General features: G+C 37.1%; 2 protein-coding genes across 5 annotated transcripts in view; one reads left to right on the top strand and one right to left on the bottom strand.

The window, feature by feature from the left end:
- ATAD1 (ATPase family AAA domain containing 1) overlaps positions 1-16,166 on the top strand; it is a 66,496-nt gene extending 50,330 nt beyond the window's left edge. The window contains exons 9-10 of one of the 2 annotated variants that reach the window (XM_007963469.3): positions 12,343-12,476; positions 14,467-16,166. In XM_007963469.3, coding sequence (XP_007961660.1) covers positions 12,343-12,476; positions 14,467-14,587 — 255 coding nt within the window. In that variant the 3' untranslated portion in view covers positions 14,588-16,166. The remainder of the gene's footprint in view (positions 1-12,342; positions 12,477-14,466) is intronic. The other variant, XM_007963467.3, reaches the window with a different exon arrangement.
- Positions 16,167-21,690: 5,524 nt separating this feature from the next.
- PAPSS2 (3'-phosphoadenosine 5'-phosphosulfate synthase 2) overlaps positions 21,691-23,602 on the bottom strand; it is an 89,599-nt gene continuing 87,687 nt past the window's right edge. For all 3 annotated transcript variants that reach the window (XM_007963463.3, XM_007963464.3, XM_007963465.3), the window contains one exon: positions 21,691-23,548. In XM_007963463.3, the coding sequence (XP_007961654.1) occupies positions 23,410-23,548 (139 nt within the window). In that variant the 3' untranslated portion in view covers positions 21,691-23,409. The remainder of the gene's footprint in view (positions 23,549-23,602) is intronic.

The following is a 23,602-nucleotide window of genomic DNA, read 5'->3' as shown; positions in this document are numbered from 1 at the left end:
ATAATTTTCAGACTAGTCTCTGATTTTATGTAAGATACATTTGTGAAAACAGAATTTTTTTGTTGTTTTTTACTTAATTGCATTTTTTTAACCTTTCCTGTGGTGATGAAAATTGCAGTATTTTTTGAAGTTGAAATTTAAATTTAAGAAGTGATAATCAAAATCTTCAATAGCTTTTGTGTTTAATGTTTTTTTGGTCTCATGGTTCAAAAATTAAAGTATTTATATTTAATAATATACAGAGAAAAATCTTCCCTTTTTTCCTGTATATATATTTTTTCTTTTCTTTTCTTTTCTTTTTTTTTTTTTTTTTTGAGGCGGAGTGTCACTCTATAGCCCAGGCTGGATTGCAGTGGTGCAGTCTTCACTCACTGCAACCTCTGCCTCCCAGGTTCATGCAGTTCTCGTGTCTCAGCCTCCCGAGTAACTGGGATTACAGGCATGTGTCACCACACCTGGCTAATTTTTGTATTTTTACCATTTTTTTTTTGTATTTTACCATGTATTTTTACTGTGGTTTCACCATGTTGGCCAGGCTGGTCTCGAACTCCTGGCTTCATATGTTATTTCTCTCTCCTTTTATTTACTTATTTTTTACATAAACTATCAATAACACATGCACACTGTTCTGTGCGTTACTTTTTTTACTTATATTTGAGATCTTTCCATATTAGCATCTAGTATCCTTATTCTGTTGTCACTCTTTGTTTTTGCACTACATAGGATTCCATTGTATGGACAATCTGGAATTCAGTTAATGCCACATTGAAGGACATTTGGATTGATTCTGGTCTTTCACTATTATAAAAATTCTACATTTAATAGCCTTGTGTGCATGTGATTTCATACTTGTGCAGGAATATTAGTAAAGTAAATTATCCAGGAGCAGAATTGCTAGATCAAAGGTTAGAGTGTTCATAATTTTGGTAGCTATTGCCAAATTGTTCTGGTTTACTCATATTCCTGTAATAAAGAGTGCCTCTTTTCCTGTAGTTTTGCCAACAGAATGTTATGGAACTTCATGCCAACTCGATAGGTAGAAAATGGTTATCTCTCTGTTTTTTTGTTTTTGTTTTTGTTTTTTCTTTTTTGAGATAGGGTCTCTCTCTGTTGCCTAGCCTGGAGTGCAGTGGTGTGATCAGGGCTCACTGCACCCTTAAACTCCTGGGCTCAAGTAATCCTCCCGCCTCACTCTCCCAAGCAGATTACAGGCATGTACCACCAAGCCTGGCTAATTCTTTTTATTTATTTATTTTGTTGAGACAGGATCTTGCTGTGTTACCCAGGCTGGTGTTGAACTCCTGGGCTCAAGCAGTCCTCCCGCCTTGGCCTCCCAAGGCTGGAATTATAGGCATGAGCCACCACACCTGGTCAAAGGTGGTTATCTCATTAAAGTTTTAATTTGCATTCTTTAGGGATGGAATGAATAGTGTATGTTTAAGAATCATTTGAATTTTTTTTCTGCTAACTGTATATTCATATATTTTGTGCATTTTTCTATTGCAGTGCTCCTTTTCATAATAAACCTGTAGGAACTCTGTGTATTATGGAGATTTGCCCTTTGTGTGATTTGAAAATATTTTTTTCCAAGTTGTCTTTCAATTTTATTGGAGTTTTCTCTCCCCCACCTGTCCCCAACTTTACGACTTCTGGACTTTGAAAGGCCTTTCCCACTCCCAAGTTTATAAAAGAATTTTCCACACTTTCCAAACTCTTGCTACCTGTTTTCCCAAAACTTGATAACTGCATATAATTGAGTAACATGGTATTCCTTTTTATCCCAAACTTAACATCTAAACTCACTGTTAGAACTCACTATATAAACTAATAAATCAAATAGATTCTGATAGTGAATGAGCCTTAGTAGAGATGCTACTTTTATCAAAATACTTGTATTTGTATGGCTTCCCTCCTTCCTTGAATTACCATAAACCCCATGGCTAATTCTTCTCTAGCCATGCCCTACTTCCACACTTCCTATTTTTTCCCATTATAATCTCACCTGTAAATGTTTTAGTTGTATCTCTAAAAGAAAAGGATTCTTTTTTTTTTACCCTAGCCTCATTGCCATGTTATACCTATCAAACAATTGACAGTAAGTCATTATTTTCATTATCCTAGTTTATGTACAAGTCTCTGATTATCTCTTTTTAAATACCTTTTTTTAACCATGTATTTGTTTGACTCAAGATCCATATGAATTTCCTAATTTGCAATTCTTTGATAGTTTTTATGTCTCTCTTAATTTATGGGTTATAGGTTCTTCCCTCATCTTGCTTCCTCCCCCGCACCCACCCTTTTAAAATTATTTACTGGAGAAACTAGGTTGTGTTTGTCCTGAGTTGTCCACAGTCTGGGTTTTGCCGATTGCAGAGGAGTAGTTGTTCCTCTAAAATTGGTAGTTGGATCAAGAGACCAGATGAAATTCAGGTTGGTGGGGAGGAGACACAGGACAGGACAGCACAGCTTCGTAGGCAGAATTATATTCTTCCATCAGGAGAAACATAATATCTCGATGGCGTGTATGTTTTACATTTAATTCTTTAACATATTTGGGATTTAGGTAGATGATATGCAGTATGAATCCAACTTTGGTTTTGTTTTTCTAGATGGATACCTACTTGTCCAACACCCTTTTTTCTTTTTTTTATTTTTTTGTGACGGAGTCTTGCTTTGTCACCCAGGCTGGAGTACGGTGGCGTGATCTCTGCTCACTGCAACCTCTGCCTTCCAGGTTCGAGTGATTCTTGTGCCTCAACTTCCCAAGTAGTTGGGATTACAGGCACGTGCCACCATGCCTGGCCAATTTTTTGTATTTTTTCATAGAGACAGGGTTTCATCATATTGGCCAGGCTGGTCTTGAAGTACTGAGCTTAAGTGATCCACGTGCATCGGCCTCCCATAGCACTGGGATTCCAGGCGTGAGCCACTGCGCTCAGCCCATTTTTTTTTTTTTTTATAGCCACTAGAGATGCCACTTTTACCAAATTCTCATATGTATTGACTGTGTTTCTGGACTTTAAATTCAGGTCTTGGTCTTTTGTATGTTTATGCCCTAGCATCATACTGTTTTAATTATTGAGGCTTTGTAAGTTTTAATATCTGGTAGAACTGCATATCCCTTGTTGTCCCCGAGCCCCAAGGTTATTTTAATTCTTTTTCTCTGCATAAATTTTAGAATTAATTTGTCTTATGTAGGAAAAAAAACAAACATTAAAATTTTTGGTGGAATCTCATTTAAGAGTATCTTTTTGATGTTGAATTTTTCTGCCCAATGGCATATATGTCTTTCTGGGTGTTTACCTTTGTGTCTTTCAGTAGTGTTCTAATGATTTATTTATTTATTTTTTTAAAGAGATAGGCTATCTTATCAAGCAGAGTTCCATGGAACTTACAAAAAAAAAAAAAAAAAAAAAAAAAAAAACAGAAAGAGATAGGGTCTCACGTTGTTCTCACTCTGTTTACCCAGGCTGATGTGTTGTTTTTTTAGGGTCTCACTGTATTACCCAGGCTAAAGTGCTGTGATGTGATCATAGTGCACTGCAACCTTGACCTCCTGGGCTCAAGTGATCTTCCCACCTCAGTCTCCCAAGTAGCTAGGACTACACGCATGCTTCACCATGCACAGCTAGTTGTTTTTTGTTCTTTAAAAATTTTTTTGTAGAGAAAGTGTCTCACTATGTTACCCAGGCAGGTCTTGAACTCCTGGCCTCAAGCTCTCCTCCTGCCCTGGCCTCCCAAAGTGCTAGGATTATAGGCGTGAACCACCATTCTCAGCCTGTTTCCTTAAAAACATATCAAAATAATATATAGTGTATGCAAAAGTTTAAAGAACCTAGCAAATTACAAAGATTGGGATCAGTGGTTATAAATCACTTTGGAGGAAGCGTGTCATAGGGCCCTTTAAGAATGAGATAAAAGTAGTCTTTTCTAAGAAAACTACATATGTACATGAAATGCGTACACTTTCAGGGAAATTCCTAAAATCCTTCATGTTTTTTAGGTAAGGAACTTTGGTCCTAGACAAGAAATCAGTAAAGAAATCAGCAACCTCCGCCTCCTGGGTTCAAGCAATTCTCCTGCCTCAGCCACCTGAGTGGCTGGGATTATAGGCACGCGCCACCACACCCAGCTAATTTTTATGTATATACATATATTCTTAGTAGAGACGAGGTTTCACCATGTTGGTCAGGCTGGTCTCAAACTCCTGACCTCATGATCTGCCCGCCTCAGCCTCCCAAAGTACTGGGATTACAGGCATGAGCCACCATGCCCAGCCATCTTTTAATTGAATTTTTGGTAGCTGCTTTCAAAAAGACATTGTGTAATCCTGTCACTTTGAGAAGCCAAGGGAGGCGGATCACCTGAGGTCAGCAGTTTGAAACCAGCCTGGCCAACATGGTGAAACCCTGTCTCTACTAAAAATACAAACAAATTAGCTGGGCATGGTGGCTGGCACCTGTAACCCCAGCTACTTGGGAGGCTGAGGCAGGAAAATCACTTGAACCCCAGAGTCGGAGGTTACAGTGACCCGAGATCGTGCCACTACACTCCAGCCTGGGTGACAGAGTAAGACTCTGTCTCAAAAAAATAAATAAATAAAAAGTGTAGTTGTAGTACTGTTTAGATAAAACACAATTGGTAAACCTTTAACAGTGATAGACACCAGTGAAAAGTTTAGAGAAGAAAATAAAGGGGATAGTTAACAAGTTCCTTTGAATTAGGATGGCTATGGTGTGGCTAGAAATTTAACAGATATTAGAAGGTAGTTACTGACAGTTTTGGAGACTTCAAGTTAACCAGTACAGTTATTTAATTTAAACCATTTTAATGAAGGATCATATTGCATGACTGGAAGTTTATAACATTTTTGAAATATAATGTGGTCTAGTGTAGCTGGAGATAATGCAGATGATTTACATATAGCTGATTAATATGAGTATAAGTGATGAAATTTAAGCGCTTTTTCTTGTAACATAGCCATAAATTACACAGGTTATTTAGTTTCACATTTAAACTTAAGAAGTTACTCATGTCAGTGCTGGGCTTGATGACTCATGCCTGTAATCCTAGCACTTCTGAAGGCCATGGTGGGAGAATCACTTGAGGCCAGGAGTTTGAGACAGGTCTGGGCAACATGATGAGACCTCACATCTACAAAGAAATTTTAAAATTTAACTGGGTGTGCCTAGCTACTCGGGAGACTGAGGCAGGAGGATCACTTGAGCTTAGAAGTTCAAGGCTGCAGTGAATGCACCACTGCATTCTAGCCTGGGTGACAGAGCAAGACCCTGTCTCAAAAAAAAAAATTAATAAGAGGAAGAAATTATACATGTCTCTAAAGTTTAGTATTTAGTATTCTGCTTTCTGAAATAGTACTGTCTTGTTTTTCATAGCTACAGGGAATTTTTTTTTTTTTTTTTTTAAACGGTCTCTGCTTTGTCACCCAGGCTGGAGTATGGTGGCACGATCTCAGCTCACTCTAGCCTTCCTGGGCTCAAGTGATCCTCCTACCTCAGCCCCCTAAGTAGCTGGGACTATAGGTGCATGCCACCACACCCAGCTAATTTTTTGTATTTTTTAGAAGTGGGATTTCGCCATGTTGCCCGGGCCAGTCTAGGACTCCTGAGCTCAAGAGATCCACCCATCTCAGCCTCCCAAAGTGCTAGGATTACAAGCATGAGCCATCCTGCCCAGCAGATACAGGGAATTTTTAGCAATTCTGTTTCTTATTCATAAAACCACAAAGTATAGTTTCTAATCAGTTTTATGTTGCAAAATATGAATGCTCCCTGGGTAACTGCTGACATGAGAACATCTTGTCATTTCCCACTGGTTGGTATTTGTATGCTGAAGGATTACTGCTACTTCAATAAAATCTGAAGAAAATTCATTTAATTTTGTTAAAGATGCCTCAAATCAGTAGCACATATATTTATTTGGTAAACTGAGCACCGTCATGCTTATACATTGTGGAGCTGAATGAGGGTTGTTTGTTTTTTAATTCACATGAACTTCCAGAGTTTGAATTGTTCTTCTCTGAATAAAATATTGAAACTTTTGAAATGATACCGTGTTCTACTCTTTTACAATTCTTTTATTGATAGATACTCCTTAACATGATTCACTTATTTTAAAAAGATAGTGTAGTGATTTTGGCTTAAGGTTTTAAGTATAAAAAGAATTAGCACTGATAAAATGTATACCCTATGAAAGTATTTTGTCTGAGTTTAAGGAGGTAGCTTTTTTCCCTGTACAAACTGACCTGAATTTACTTTTATATGATATAGCAGCAATAGTTGTTTGTTTTTTTTTGTTTTGAGACAGAACTGAGGGTCTCCTACATTCTAGCTGACCAGCCTCATCATTCTAGCCAGACTGGAATGCAGTGGTGTAATCGTAGCTCACTGCAGCCTTGAACTCCTTGGCTCAGGTGATCCTCCTGCCTCAACCTCCTGAGTAACTAGACACCCAGCTAGTTAACAAAAATTTTTTTTGTTGAGATGGGGTCTGTATTAGCCCGTTCACAAACCACTATAAAGAACTACCTGAGACTGGATAACTTATGAAGAAAAGAGGTTTAATTGACTCACAGTTCCAGAGGCTGTACAGGAAGCATGGCTGGGAGGCCTCAGGAAACTTAGAATCATGGTGAAAGGCGAAGGGGAAGCAAGCACATCTTACCATGGCAGAGCAGGAGAGGGAGAGATTGAAGGGGGAAGTGCCACACACTTTTAAACCGTAAGATCTTGAGAGAACTCACTATCATGAGAACAGGGGGAAATGTGCCCCTATAATCCAGTCACTTCCCAAAAGGTCCCTCCCCTAGCATTGGGAATTAAATTCAATATGAGACTTGGGTGGGGCCACAGAGCCAGAAAATATCAGGGCCTCATAAGCATTTGCCCCAGCTGGTCTTGAAATAAAATTATAAGTGTAAAATGCTTAGAATACAGAGATGTTATTTACAAATATACTATTAATGGTGGATATAATAATAAACAACTGCACATAAGTAAGTATCATTCTTTCAAGCTATTTTCGAAGTCTGTTAACTTATTCCGCTATTGCTGCCTATATTCAAAATCTTTTTAACTTGGGAATTGCTTTCAGAGTTGCCTAATGAAAAGGTTCTCATTATTTCATGGTTTATCTAAAAGCTATTTTACAACAAAATGAGCTACTTTTAGAGTGCTTGCCATGTGCCAAGCATTTTGGTGAGCTATACATTGTTTTATTTAATCCTCATTTTTCTAAGGAGTACATATTAGTCCTATTTTTACAGCTAAGGAAACTGAAACCCAGAGAAGTTATGTAGTAACTTGCCCAGGATTACACAAAGAAGTGATGGAGCCTACTCTTAACCATTAGGGTATGGTACCTCTTAATTAAATCTTGCTCCCCCAGTGACGGGAATCTTCTTTTCTTTATTTTCTTATACTTGGTTGGTTCATCTTTCTAACTGTATCATCTTGTCAGGCACAAGATTTGTGAGTGGTTAGAACATAGGGTGGCCCAACAACGGAGTGGTCAAAAGACAGGAGGAAGTGTTGGATATTTAATTTTTAACATCTCATAGTATAGTTTGGAAAGCTCTGTAAAGTAGTTTGTTAAATGTATGAAATATTTCAAACATATAAACAAATAGCCCTATTATCTTCCACCCATATTTAACAGGCAATTTTAATGTATTTCCACATTTGCTTCATATATTTTTTTTTAATTAAGTACAACCTTAAGCAACCACTGACCATCTCCCATTATCACCATCATTGGTAAACTGCTGTTCAGGAGTTGATAGAGTGTATCAATCCCATGAATATATGTGAACAGATACCTAATACATGTGTATAGGTATATGCTATTTTTTTTACCAACAGTAGAAAAATTAGATCCTTGTAAGTGTCTGTCTCTTAGGGACACATGAGAAGAGTTTCTCAATTCACAAAAAATTAAAAACTACAAAGGAAAGAGAATAGAGAAGTTTGACTGTAATCAGACTTAAAGGTTCTGTATCACAGGATAACATGAACAAAGTGAAAAAACAAGCCGCAACCAAAATATTTGCAACCCTATAACCATCAAAGGACTAAGATCTAAATTATATACATGTATGTGCATTAGATCACAGGTGCTGTCACCAGTCCTAAGAACTCACTGATGTGGCAGTACATGAGACATAAGTTAAAAATCTTCCATTATTGTGAATTTGCCCATTTTTATATGTAATTAAATAAATTTTTGCTGTATGTTTTGAGGCCATATTACATATATGTCTACAAGTGCAGAATTGTTATGTTTTTCTGGTTAAATTTTTTTATCATTATATAATGACTTCTCAGTTATTCACTTTGAGTAAAAATCTGATGTAACTAGAACTACATTAGCTTTCTTTTTATTAAATCTGATATCTTTCAGCCTTCTACTTCCTGCTTTTCTTTTTTTTTTTTTTTTTTAATTTTTTATTATTATACTTTGAGTTCTAGGGTACATGTGCATAACGTGCAGGTTTGTTACATATGTATACTTGTGCCATGTTGGTGTGCTGCAGCCATCAACTCGTCAGCACCCATCAACTCGCCATTTACATCAGGTATAACTCCCAGTGCAATCCCTCCCCCCTCCCCCCTCCCCATGATAGGCCCCGGTGTGTGATGTTCCCCTTCCCAAGTCCAAGTGATCTCATTGTTCAGTTCCCACCTATGAGTGAGAACATGCGGTGTTTGGTTTTCTGTTCTTGTGATAGTTTGCTAAGAATGATGGTTTCCAGCTGCATCCATGTCCCTACAAAGGACACAAACTCATCCTTTTTTATGGCTCCATAGTATTCCATGGTGTATATGTGCCACATTTTCTTAATCCAGTCTGTCACTGATGGACATTTGGGTTGATTCCAAGTCTTTGCTATTGTGAATAGTGCCGCAGTAAACATACGTGTGCATGTGTCTTTATAGCAGCATGATTTATAATCCTTTGGGTATATACCCAGTAATGGGATGGCTGGGTCATATGGTACATCTAGTTCTAGATCCTTGAGGAATCGCCATACTGTTTTCCATAATGGTTGAACTAGTTTACAATCCCACCAACAGTGTAAAAGTGTTCCTATTTCTCCACATCCTCTCCAGCACCTGTTGTTTCCTGACTTTTGAATGATCGCCATTCTAACTGGTGTGAGATGGTATCTCATTGTGGTTTTGATTTGCATTTCTCTGATGGCCAGTGATGATGAGCATTTTTTCATGTGTCTGTTGGCTGTATGAATGTCTTCTTTTGAGAACTGTCTGTTCATATCCTTTGCCCACTTTTGGATGGGGTTGTTTGTTTTTTTCTTGTAAATTTGTTTGAGTTCTTTGTAGGTTCTGGATATTAGCCCTTTGTCAGATGAGTAGATTGCAAAACTTTTCTCCCATTCTCTAGGTTGCCTGTTCACTCTGATGGTAGTTTCTTTTGCTGTGCAGAAGCTCTTTAGTTAAATTAGATCCCATTTGTCAATTTTGGCTTTTGCTGCCGTTGCTTTTGGTGTTTTAGACATGAAGTCTTTGCCCATGCCTATGTCCTGAATGGTACTACCTAGGTTTTCCTCTAGGATTTTTATGGTATTAGGTCTAACATTTAAGTCTCTAATCCATCTTGAATTAATTTTCGTATAAGGAGTAAGGAAAGGATCCAGTTTTCAGCTTTCTACTTATGGCTAGCCAATTTTCCCAGCACCATTTATTAAATAGGGAATCCTTTCCCCATTTCTTGTTTCTCTCAGGTTTGTCAAAGATCAGATGGCTGTAGATGTGTGGTATTATTTCTGAGGACTCTGTTCTGTTCCATTGGTCTATATCTCTGTTTTGGTACCAGTACCATGCTGTTTTGGTTACTGTAGCCTTGTAGTATAGTTTGAAGTCAGGTAGCGTGATGCCTCCAGCTTTGTTCTTTTGACTTAGGATTGTCTTGGAGATGCGGGCTCTTTTTTGGTTCCATATGAACTTTAAAGCAGTTTTTTCCAATTCTGTGAAGAAACTCATTGGTAGCTTGATGGGGATGGCATTGAATCTATAAATAACCTTGGGCAGTATGGCCATTTTCACGATATTGATTCTTCCTATCCGTGAGCATGGTATGTTCTTCCATTTGTTTGTGTCCTCTTTTATTTCACCGAGCAGTGGTTTGTAGTTGTCCTTGAAGAGGTCCTTTACATCCCTTGTAAGTTGGATTCCTAGGTATTTTATTCTCTTTGAAGCAATTGTGAATGGAAGTTCATTCATGATTTGGCTCTCTGTTTGTCTGTTACTGGTGTATAAGAATGCTTGTGATTTTTGCACATTAATTTTGTATCCTGAGACTTTGCTGAAGTTGCTGATCAGCTTAAGGAGATTTTGGGCTGAGACAATGGGGTTTTCTAAATATACAATCCATGTCATCTGCAAAGAGGGACAATTTGACTTCTTCTTTTCCTAACTGAATCCCCTTGATTTCTTTCTCTTGCCTGATTGCCCTAGCCAGAACTTCCAACACTATGCTGAATAGGAGTGGTGAGAGAGGGCATCCCTGTCTTGTGCCAGTTTTCAAAGGGAATTTTTCCAGTTTTTGCCCATTCAGTATGATATTGGCTGTGGGTTTGTCATAAATAGCTCTTATTACTTCCTGCTTTTCTTTGTTTTTATTTCAAATGTAACACAAAGCCTATTTTTTTCCTTTCAGCATCAGTATGTCTTTTATAAACTTCAAACAGCTACATTTTGGGTTCATCTGTATAAAATCTTTTACCAGCCAAGTTTAGTCTATTTGCATTTATGGTGATTACTCATAAATTTGGATTCATTCATTATTAGTTTAATACTTTCCATTTATGCTTTTTCTTTGCTTATTTGTCCCCCTCTAGTCCTGAGTTTGTTAATACTGCTCTTGTATTCTTTATTGTGTTTTTCTCCCTTCCTCTGTTGGTTTGGAAATTACACATTCTCTTTCTTTCCTTTAGTGGTACCCTTTCTGTCCTTTAGTGGTACCTATGTATTTTGACATACATAAATAAAGTCTAAGTTAATAATATCTGTATCCTCTTTTTAATGCTTTAATTGTAGCACTTTAGAATACCTTAATATAGATGTCTCCTCCGTTTTACATGTTCTTATTATATAGCATTTTAGCTCCACTTTGTTTTTGTACTCCAAATGATTATGCCTACTATAATAATTATTACTACTATTTATATAGCTAAAGTTTATTTAGATTTATCCATGTATTTACCATTTGCTTTGCTTATCATTGCTGCTTGCACTCTTGCCCTCTGGGTTTAGTTTTCTTTTTATCAAAAAACATGATTTATCTTCATGTAACCCTTACGTTTAGGAATGAGAGCACTGTTATGTGAGGTCACAGTTGCAGAGCTGGCAGTGTTGTCTCACCTTCAAGTCTCTTGTCCTTGTGTAGAGTTGCTGTTCTTCCTAAAACACTGTGTCTTCCACAAATACAAAGGGAATTTAGTAAATATAATACAAATACAAATGGGAATTTAGTAACTATAAGGTGGCATTTCACATCAGTGGGGGAAAGTAAATGTTGCTGTAACAAGTGATGAGCTAAATGGGGGAAAAATACAGCTGGACCTCACTATATTGTGTTCAAATCCTGGCTCTGACTATGTTTACCTGTCCAGGTCTCATGATTCTTATCTGAAAATGAAATTGATAGTTTCTGAGAAGATTAAATGAGAATAATACATACAAAGTGCTTACCCCAGTGAATGAGACATAAGAATCATTTACTAGATGGTAGTCATAGTTTTTTTCTTGCTTATTTTCTCTTCTTAATCTGTACATAAGTTTAGTATGATTAGACTATCTCAAGTCTATTATGTGGCTAGGACAGTCCCTTAATTGGCTTGACTATAAGCTTAGCTTGAGGAGCAAAAGTTTAGGTGCTAAATTCATGTTGAGATAATAGAATACCAAGCATTACAATTAAAAGGAATGTTAAGAGTTTTTTTGTGTGTTTTTCTGTAATGGACTCTGGAGTTAATTACATTTGCCAAGTACTGTATGTTGAATATATTACAGAAAAATGTCACCTTGGTACCTTCTTGAGAGATATCAAAGCAAGTCCAATATCTGTTCTTCGCCATCACTCTACAGTGTATCTAGTAATAATTATTTGTCTTCATCATAAGGACAAATAATGAAAATTATATTTCAAATTTCTAAGCTTTTGTGGTTAAAAAAAGCTTCTAGAAACTATTGTTTCTCCTCCCATGCTGTTATAATATGCTTAACTTTCTTTAAGATGGGTGTTTGGTAGTATATGCAATATATTTATTTTTGTTTTTTAAGCATGTTTTTATATTTGTTTAAGGTGGATAGGCATGTAGACCTGCTAGAAGTTGCCCAGGAAACTGATGGCTTTTCAGGAAGTGACCTGAAAGAGATGTGTCGAGATGCTGCCCTCCTCTGTGTTAGAGAATATGTTAATTCTACATCAGAAGAAAGGTATATTATTTTGACTTGATTTTTAATACTTGTCAAAACCTTTTAGAGCTTTTAGGTTAGTTTCTTTTATTTTGCTTTATATTAGAAACACCACTTATGAAATAAAAGGTAAATTTGGATTATCACCCCCTGCAACTTTGTTTATTGCCATTTTTCCAAAGCAGCATTCTGAAAATGAAGGAGGGCAGAATTGTGGGAAGGGTCTAGAATGAAGGAGAAAAAAAGTTGAATTCCTTCTGATGATCCATGGAAATTTCACATGTAAATGTGAGGGGAGTTGGAGGTATTGAAGACTAGACCTCAATTTGTTAACGAATATGTATTTACTAAACAAAGAAACCATTTATCACTGCAGCAAATTTTACTTGGAACCAGTTCCAAAGTATAGTGAAGTTGAGAATCCAATTTTTTACCAGCCTTATTTTAGCAAAAATACTAGTGAAGTGGGATAATTCAGCCCTAGTGAAGCATGTCCTTTAAGGAAGTTTCCTAAAAGGCTACTTGCCTATTATACTGCATTTCTTTTCAGAATATCAACCTTCTAACAATTTCTGTGATTCTTGGTCAACCCCAGTGTACTTTTTGGGGTTGTATTAAAGGAATTCTCCAACTCTTGTCCCTTTGTTTTTTGGTCTCCCTTCCTCACCTTCCTAGTGTTTTCACTTGCCTGTGGTATTCATATATATAGTTGCAGTTGCAGTGTGTTGCCATAGCAAACTTCAGCCAAAAAATGTTTTGCGGGCTTTGATATAGAAAGGTCTACATGAAAGCTACTCTGTCAACTGGTAGCTGTGTATGCAGTGGCTCTGGACCCATCATTGTTAGTGTACCCTCAGAATCTACCGTCCAAAGGTTTTTATTCTCTTCTCTTTTTTTGAGACGGAGTTTCGCTCTTTTGCCCAGGCTGGAGTGAAGTGGCGCAATCTCAGCTCACTGCAACCTCTGCCCCCAGGTTCAAGCAATTCTCCTGTCTCAGTCTCCCAAGTAGCTGGGATTATAGGCACCCATCACCATGCCCAGCTACTTTTTGTGTTTTTTTGTAGAGATGGGATTTCACCATGTTGGCCAGGCTGGTCTCGAACTCCTGACCTCAGGTGATCCACCTCAGCCTCCCAAAGTGCTAGGATTACAGGTGTGAGCCACCACTCCTGGCCAGGTTTTTATTCTTATATATAAGATTAAGAGGAGAAATAACCAACCAGTTAGTAAATTTTGCTTAGGCAGATTACACTAATAATGAAAGATCTATTTTTTTGCAGCCTCAAAGCCCTGAAAACTATATTTCAGTATGAGAAGTCTGGCTAATTTTATATTTCCTACTGAATTTCATATTTTATAATTTTATATTTCAGTATGAAAAATCTGGATGGACTTGGGTTATCATAACTTTCCTGAATGTTTTTCCCTGAATATCTGTAAATTACAAAGGAGCCATATTCTGGATTTTGTTTCTCATTGAAGTAGGGAGGATTTGGATTAGTTGGTTTTTGTTGATAGTGAAGAATTTTACTCTCAATTTGTAAAAAGCAAAACATGCATGTAAGTATATACCTAGCAATGATAGTTTTTAAATTACAGTTTTCATGGGAATAACATGATTTTTTAAATTGGAATTACATTCCCATTTCAATAAACTATAACATTTTTTACCTTATGGTAATATTGTGTACTTATATTCTAGATGTGAAGTCTTTGATTGTAGCTATTTTAGCTTCCTACTTCTTAGCAGTCAGTGCTTTTAAAAAATTCCTTATGATTTTTCTATGTGTAGATAATTCCTGGAAGCATTTACATGAAACTGTTCATTGTGGTTGTCTTTGGGGGTCTTGAATGGTAAAGAGATTTCATTTTTATACTCTTTTCTACAGTTGAAAACAAATTTTTTTTTTTTTTTTTTACCACATGCATCTCTTTTAAATCTTGGTAAAATATTTTAGGGAGGTGTATTCTAAAATTATTTGAGTATTTGATGGTTTTATTTGCATTTTAGCCATGATGAAGATGAAATTCGGCCTGTTCAACAGCAGGACCTGCATCGGGCAATTGAAAAGATGAAGAAATCAAAGGATGCAGCATTTCAGAATGTTTTAACACATGTTTGTTTAGATTAAGAGTAAAGATCATTTGTACAGCTCAGTGATCTAGTTTGGTGTGTCCTCTTATCAGTCAGTGGATATAGAATGGAAAGAGTGCTCTTGAAACAATGAGGGAGCTCAATGTTTATGGTTTTATACTCTGAATTCTAAGTTATTGAGATATAGTTGTTACATAAGTGGTATTACTGTTTGTCAAAAATCATGAGGAGGAACAGTTGAATCCAGCCTGAATGTGGGTGCTTGTGTTTGACCTCTTCAGCCATATATTGTACAGCCTTATAGAATCTAAGCTGGTCTTACAGTCATAAATGATTCATTGGGTCATTAGTGAGAAACGGGGATGTGGTTAGGTGCTGGTTCCTAGACATGTGAGTATGCATTTGTGTGTGTGCGCGTGTGTGTGTATATTAAATGTATATATCCACACATTTTATATTGACATTCTGTAGATACGTTTGAATACAGAAACCTTTTTTACCCCAACTACTGAATCCAGGAGTACCAAATAATATATAGTAAAACTAAGATTTAAGGTTGTGTCAAAAAGGTACAGTGATTCAGCCATTTCCATTTGTCATTTGTTTCAACCTTTTTTAAGTTGAGTGTTTTTCTTTCTGCAGTTGATTAGTTGGATCCTCCACATCTTGCATATATACATGGGCTCAATTATTATGTTTGTCAGGATAATCAAATAAAAATACTAGTTCGTGATCAGCATTGAATGGTTGTTAGGCCGTCATGTGCTCAACACTGATTTCACCTCTTTCTGTAAGTATACTGAGTATAAACTTTTTAAGCAAGTTTAAATTGATGTACATGGAAGTGGATTAAAAGACTTTTCAAAAGAAAAGGTTTGAAAAACCTCAGTGCCCTTTAATACATGTACATTTCTTTCCTTTCTTCATTTAATGTAACATATGTGTGTTGTAACTACGTTTCTTAAATATTATTTTAAGATTATGTGTTCTTTAATTATGGTCAAATACAATTTGGTCACCAAAAATGAAATAATAGTTTAAAACAAGTAGCTGTTACTAAGTGTGCTAAAAATACTCATTTTGTAATTAATTTTAGTTTTCTTAGTATATTATAAATTGTGCCCTGGTCAGGTACAAATGGACACATCAAAATGCCCGTATTGTATCTATCTGTAGTCATTTAATGTGAATTATATGTGAAATTTTTTTCAATATTTTACTAACCAGAATTCTGTTACAGGCACCTAAACACGCAGCATGAGGAAAACGTTACAACACAATCTTGAGGTGCTCTGAATCATCAGATTAAATTATGCTTCATATGTTTTTGCTTTTACTGTATTTATTTTAAAACTCTCAATCTCTTGTGTTACTGGATTAATTTATCTGATAATGTCTCACAACAATTTATTAGATCATTTATTCTTCAGTTGTACTTTGAATGGTGGGGTAGAAGTTTCAGGTGAACACTGGATAACAAAAAGCAAGTTATGGAAGATTGTGAAGAGGATGGAAAAATTGAATACAAGATACCAAAAATGAAAAAAAGTGTCCCATTTTTAATAACTATATTATACTATTATTTTATAAATGTGTAATAAAGGGGTCCCTCTTTATTGGTTGTTCTCCACTTAATCTTTGGTCTTTTTCAGTAATTTTAAATTTTCTGGGACTTTTTTGGTTTATAAAACTTGTGTTTAGACTTTATCTTGCTATGGAGTTTTCACACTACAATAGCATCTATCCTAGTGTGTAGTCTTTTCTGTTTTAATGTGAATTTCAGTAATTTAATTTTAATCTGGTGACATATTAATCAAAAACAAGGAGTAATGTATACCTCCACGTGTCCTTTCTTTTTGTCTTCTCTTAAATTCACAATATCCAGTAGGAGTGGTTATTCAATTTCCTTGTGGTTTTAATCATCAAATGAAGTTAGAGAAGTATACTAATCCCAGCAACTATGACTCATCTAGGCATGTTAAGACCATAAAGTAATTCAGGAAACTATTTTCCTGATTTTTAAATAACTTTTAGTGTTATGTAACATCTATCCTTCTGTTTTAGACATGCATTTCACATATGTAGTTGAATTCTAGATTCTAAGATAATTCATTTTGGATAATACTTAAGAGTACTGGATCTAGAATCAGGCTTCCTGAGTATAAACTCAGGCTCCCCATTAATTAACTGTGTGTCTGTGAGACCCCGTTTCTCATCTGTAAAATGGGGCAACAGTGGCACTCATCTTAAAGGGTTGGATAATAAAATAATGCATGTAATGCCCTCAGCATAGTGCCTGGCACAGAATTACTGCTCAAATGTTAGCTGTCATATTAATATTGTCACTTTCGCACACTGATGTACATATCCTGTTGACCAGGCTCAATCTTTAAGCATTCTCCATGCTTAAACCAGTTCCATAATCCCTAGGCCTGTACTCGAGGGATTGAGACTGAAAGGATCACTTATGCCATGTTTCTCTAAAAGCATCATTGCCGGAAGACTTTTGATAAGTCTGATGTGTCTCAAGCTATTCCCAGGCCTTTTTATGTAGAGTTTAGAAATGAAGTAGTTGAATCAGTTTAGTATCTCCTTTACTATGTCTCTCCTTTCGATCTCAGCCAACCCCCCACCTGCAGGTAAACCCAGCACTCATGATATTAAGAGCTGGGTTGGGGTAATCTATTCTGTATGCATCATAATAGCCTAACAGTATTTAGTAGCTGTAACTTACAGGTTTAATGCTAGATGAGGATGTTTCAAGCCTTGAGTGTGCTTGTGTAAAAATGGCAGCAACATCATCTCGGTAGGAATTTTTTACTTGAATTGTTATTGTGGGAAAATGTTAACAGATTTCTTCTGGATAAAGAAAATAAATTGGATGATGTATATTTTATGTTTCTTTTTAGCTTCTCTTAAAATCAGAATATTGAACAGAATTCTGATATGCTAAATATATCTAGTGCATGGCTGAAACTCCAGCACCAACTGGGTGCTTCAAATGAAGTCATAGAATAATTCTATCTAGAACTGACAGAAATCTTTACAGAGCCTTCATTATTAAATTTGTTATAGATTTAGTTATCAAAGATAGAATTCTCTAGTCTTTTTTTTTTTTAAAGCTAAAGCTCTCTTTATTTACATGTATAGGTAAACATTCTGCCTAAATCATGATGTTAATGAAAATCATATTGAGGAGAACTTGAACCTTATTAAATATGGGCTTCTAACCTAATTGAAATATGATTGTCATGTATGACACAGATGCTGTGTGCAGATAAATCAAACCTAAAACCACTTAGCAATGTGAGTAGACACAGAAAACATCCCAGTTACATTGGTGTAAAGTTTATACTATTTATTAATGGCCTATAAGGGTCTCATTACTGAAACACTGAAGTGGGATTATATTTTTGTAATTGTCTAATATTTACAGTCATAAACCTGCATGAGAATACTTTCAGATACTAGCTTTTGTGCTTTTTAAATAGGTTACAGTGAGAGTATTGGGTGTAGAATGCATCAAGGACACAGGTTTGTTAACCATGACAACTCAGTTGTAAAACTAAAGCCAAGTGCACCTGTAGTCTCAGCTGCTAGGAAGGATCACTTGAGCCCAGGAGGTGAAAATTGCAGTGAGCAGAGATTGCACCATTGCCTCCAGACTGGGTGACATAGTGAGACCCCGTCTCTACAAAAAATAATAAAAAATAATAAAAATAAACTAAAGCCAAACATTGAAATAGTTACTGACATGCAGATTTGGAACTGAAACTAGAACACAGTGGTGTATATCCCACTGTTCTGAAAATACCCAGCTTCCAGAAATTCTGAGAATGGCCAAGATAACTCAGATAGGGGATTGGCTATATCCAGTAAAGCAAAATCACTTGCAATCATGTCTAAGGGGAAAATACCCAGCTTCCAGAAATTCTGAGAATGGCCAAGATAACTCAGATAGGGGATTGGCTATATCCAGTAAAGCAAAATCACTTGCAATCATGTCTAAGGGAGATGAGGGTCATCTGTTAGGCCATAGTCATAGACTTATAAAGAATATCAGTTAGGATTCTGTTTGTAGCAACCAACTCTAGCTAACCTAAGCAATAAAGAATTTATTTGACGGATATAAGATCAAGCGGAAGCTAAAGAACCAGACTCGGGATAGAAACTTAGCTCCCAAATATTTTTCTAAGCAGAAATTGCTCAATAATCTTGCTTTTATTCCTCATGGATTAAATGAACTCCAGCTGCTTAAAATGCCCATTCAGAATTTAAATGCCTGAACATGAGTGTGCAAAGCCAGGTCAAAAATCACCCCTGGCAGTCTTGGAGCTTTGACGACTCTCCAGGAACTACTTTGGCTTAAATGGTTTGAGGCAAAGCAGCTGGGTTTACTGATTCATCTAACTACGAAAGGAGAGGTAACTTACTCAAAATTGTGGGGAAGACTGTTAGACAAAATCTGACAAATGACCAGGCGGTTACTTGATGCCATAAGATTGAAATATGTTGGGTGTTGGGTATATACTAAATGAAGGGTAATATTATAACAAGTGGACATGCTGGAAGTATGAGCAACTTACATATGTAGTTTGTGTGGACGGGCCTTCAGGGACTGCTTCTTCGGATCCCATAAGCTCCACTTCCACTTGATGATGAATGCTACTTGGCCTGCCCAACTCTGCCTAGATGGATGGTGAGCAACTTTGCGTGGTAAGCAAAGGCTGTTTTGTGCAAATGAAATCTCTTAGGCAACAGCTATCAGAAGAATAGGTGACTGGCTGCGGTAGTCTCTGTTTTAGGGAGGCGTCAGAGCTTTATCTGTCTTTAGGCAGATAAAGGGGCTTCAGAGAGAAACCTCTGCTTGCATCCTCTGTTTACCTTAGTAAGGTAGATGTAAATTTCCTTTAGAAATGGACAGCTTTTCAGAGCTATTCCTGCCTGCAGTTCTCAGAATAATCAACTCAAAATTTGCCAAAGAAATATATTCTGGGGTGGTATATTCTGGCTTCCTCTCATTCCATCAAATCTTTAGACATGAGAACAATTGACTGACCTGGTGCCTATTCAGTTTGCTGGTTTCCTGCCTATAAGGAGAGTTATGTTGAAGATCAGTGGTAGACCTGAAAGTCACATACTGGAAAAAAAGGAGGATAAGGAGAAAATGAATTGCTGTTCCCAAGTAATCGAGATTTGTTTCTTCTTGTAGGGAAGATGATTGGGAAAAATATTGTGACCTGATAAAAGTGTTGATAAATTTAATAAGAGTTTGCCATCATCTGACTAAATGATATCATATGCCTTTCAGGATCTTTTCTGAAAAAGATCCTGAAACAGTTTGGCATACTCCCTCAGCAACACTGACATCTTCATGTGTTTACATAGACATTTCCTGCCCACTTTACCCTACTAATTGGCGCTAGGAGCCACCAAGTAACGTGGGGAGAAAAAAGGGGGCTACAAATGGCAGCTTTGAATTGGCTATATACACCAGTTTTATTTGGGGTGAGGATCAGTAGCAAAAAATGCATGACGCCTTCAGGATAGAAGGGAAGGAGGGGTTCATGGAAAAAAGCTGCAGGCCTGAAGGCTGCTGAAAGTTTTGGTGGGAACAGGTAACCTTTTCTGCATTAGTAGAGGTACGGGGATTGCTGAGAGAAAAACCCAACTGCTTCCAGCCCTACTGGTGAAACTCCTTAGGGGCACTTAATAAGATCTGTTCCTTTGAGGAAAAGGAAACAAAGTAGCTTCATCTCAAAAAAAAAAAAAAAAAAAAAAAAAACTGCGATGAAGTTCTGGGCTGAGGAGGCGGCTGAGCAACCCAGCAACTACCGAAAATGTCATTAAGTGCTTCTAGAGCACAATTTAGAAGATGACAACAATAGGCCGGGTGTGGTGGCTCACACTTGTAATCCCAGCACTTTGGGAGGCTGAGGCAGGCAGATTGCTTGAGCTCAGGAGTTCAAGACCAGCCTGGGCCATGTGGTGAAACCCCATGTCTGCCAAAAAAAAAAAAAAATATATATATATATATATATACACACACACACACACACACATATACAAAAATTAGCCGGGTGTGGTGGCACACACCTATAATCCCAGGTACTCTTAAAAAAAAAAAAAAAAAAAAAAAAAAAAAAAAAAAAAATTCTTTGGGGAAAAAAAAACCAGATACATGTGCAGAACATGCAGGTTTGTTTCATAGGTATATGAGGTGAGTTCCCTCCCCTCACCACCCCGCAACAGACCCCAGTGTGTGATGTTCCCCTCTGTGTGTCCATGTGTTCTCATTGTTCAACTCCCACTTATGGGTGAGAACATGCAGTGTTTGGTTTTCTGTTACTGTGTTAGTTTGCTGAGGATGATGGCTTCCAGCTTCATCCATGTCCCTGCAAAGGACATGATGTCATTCCCTTTTATGGCTGCATAGTATTCCATGGTGCAAATGTGCCACATTTTCTTTATCCAGCCTGTCATTGATGGGCATTTGGGTCGGTTCCATGTCTTTGCTATTGTAAATAGTGCTGCCATAAACATGTGTATATGTGTCATTATAGCAGAATGATTTATATTCCTTTGGGCATATACCCAGTAATGAATCCCAGCCACTCTTGCTTAAACCCAGGAGGCAGAGGTTGCAGTGAGCCAAGATTGCGCCACTGCACTCCAGCCTGGGTGACAGAGTGAGATTCTCTCAAAAAAAAGGGTGCAGTGGGCCTGTAATCCCAGCACTTTGGGAGGCTGAGGCAGGTGGATCACAAGGTCAGAAGTTCAAGAACAGCCTGGCCAACATGGTGAAACCCTGTCTCTACTAAAAATACAAAAATTAGCCGGGCATGGTGGTGTGCACCTGTAATCCCAGCTACTCAGGAGGCTGAGGCAGGTGAATTGCTTGAATCCAGGAGGTGGAGGTTGCAGTGAGCCGAGATCATGCCACTGCACTCCAGCCTGGGAGACAGAGCAAGACTCAGTTTAAAAAAAAAAAAAAAAGACAAGACATGAGTAAGGGTAAATAGTCTCAATTATGATGTTCAAGAGAGTTGCTGCTGTCTCACTCCAGTTATACAAAGTCACAAAGCCCTTAAGTTGTGTGATCAACCCACACCCAATGTTACAGGCAGAAAAAACTCAGCCTTCACTCTGATAAATTTATTAAAATAAGAACAAGCATCAGTTGTACATAGAAATAATCATTTGCACTAAGCATGGTACTAGAGCAGAAGAGCAGTTTTAAATATATATATTTTTAATCACAAAATATATCGGTTAAGGCACTATAATCCTGTCTCATGTTTTCAATAAATATGCTGGATTGTTTTTAAAGGCAGGAGTAACTGATTACATAAGTATAGGCACTATACTATTAAAGACAAACTGCTGTGGCCATTGTGTGTAACTTATTATCAAAAGAACTGTTAGTTAAGATCAGCATTTTTTAAAAAATGAGAATATTAAAATTATCACAGTTTTCTCTTTCCAATTTAGGTCTCTTCCAGAGAGACCTATATATTAAAAGGTGCTGTTTCTTCACATATTCCTTGGCAACAATGAATTATGCATAAAGTAAAAACATTGCCTCTTAGGAAGTAAAGTCATCAGAAGATGTTCGCAGAACAGCTTGAAATCTTTGGAATAGCTTTTTTTTTTTTTTTTTCTTCAACTGCAATAAAATCAGTGGAGTTCAGAAAACTCGACCTTTCAGCATCCAAGAAGGCAGCTTTGTAAGCACTTTCTGTTCAAGGAACTTTGTGAAGCAACTGAGGGGAATCTGACCCAGCTCCTGTGTTGTCTAGTGTAGACAGGGCACCAGACTGGGAGTCAAGTGGCGTGGGTACTCCTTCACTGCCACCAGCATTTCCTAATAATGGCAAATTTACATTTTGTTACAGTGCTCAGCAGCTTACAAAGCACATACATGTGCATCATCACAGTTTGTTCACCTGTAAGATGAAAGGGCTGGATTCTTTGTTTTCTGTGGTCTTTCCAGTTCTAGTGCCTTGCTAGTCTGATAGTGTGAATTATTTTTTATTATAGCTGACGCTGCTGCTGCAGTCAGGGCCATCCTTTCTGCAGGACACAATGACCACAGCAAAGAGCGGGAAAGATAACTTTCCACAACATCGCCACATTGTTTGACCTCCTTTCATCAAAGCGCTGTACGCTATTAAGTCACCGTTTAACTGGAGTTACATTACTCGCAGAGGCCATTAAGACGTCTCTTCTTATTAACAATATAACTTTTGTGACAGAAATAGGCTGCACAGATCTCTAAGATTAAATTCATGTTATTGCACATTTTGTTTCTTCAGTCAGGTCTTCAACACGTAAGATATGATTACAACATTAAGGCTTTGTATAGCATGAAGTAAAATATCAGGAAGAATCTTGATGTGAGCCACACCTCTTTTAGAGTGAGAAAAAAAATTTTTTTTGTTTTGGTCAGTTGTACAGAAGAGGATGCTTAATCTGATATGTTTTATAACTGATAAATGACATTGTTAGAGTGCAGGTTGGCAAGACATGCTGGAAAATATATTCACTTTTCAGCAAGTAACTAGACACATGGTCAAAGCTTTAAGAAATCTGGGACCTGCCTGCTCAGATGCAGTAGAAAATACATAGAGCTAATTTTATTCTGAAATGTATAAGAATATTGCTTTCACCTGCTAAGATCTGGTCTTCAGTTTGACTTTGTGTGTGTGTGTGTGTATTTAAATTATAGACACAACTTTTACTTCATTATAAAAGATTAAAATGCATCATTGAGAAACAATTTAATACAAAGCATCTAATCATAAAAATAGAAAAGGTAATCAAAGAGCACTTCAGAAAGAAACTCTGGAGCCAAAGGCATTAGTTCTTCTCCAGGGACCTGTAATAATCTGTCAGGACCTTCCATGCTTTGGGGGCCATGAAGCCGTCTGGGGGATTCTCTCCTTCCCGGGCGAGCTTCCTCATACGAGTTCCTGAGATGAAGTCAAACTCATTGTGCCTGTTACAGGGTGGTAACAAAGAACTCAGTGTAGGTAAATGATATCTGCCTTAA

This window comes from Chlorocebus sabaeus, chromosome 9, assembly GCF_047675955.1.
Source record: "Chlorocebus sabaeus isolate Y175 chromosome 9, mChlSab1.0.hap1, whole genome shotgun sequence".
Classification (NCBI taxonomy): Eukaryota; Metazoa; Chordata; class Mammalia; order Primates; family Cercopithecidae; genus Chlorocebus; species Chlorocebus sabaeus.
Note: the sequence above shows the minus strand (reverse complement) of the source record. Positions and strands in the feature narration are given on the sequence as shown.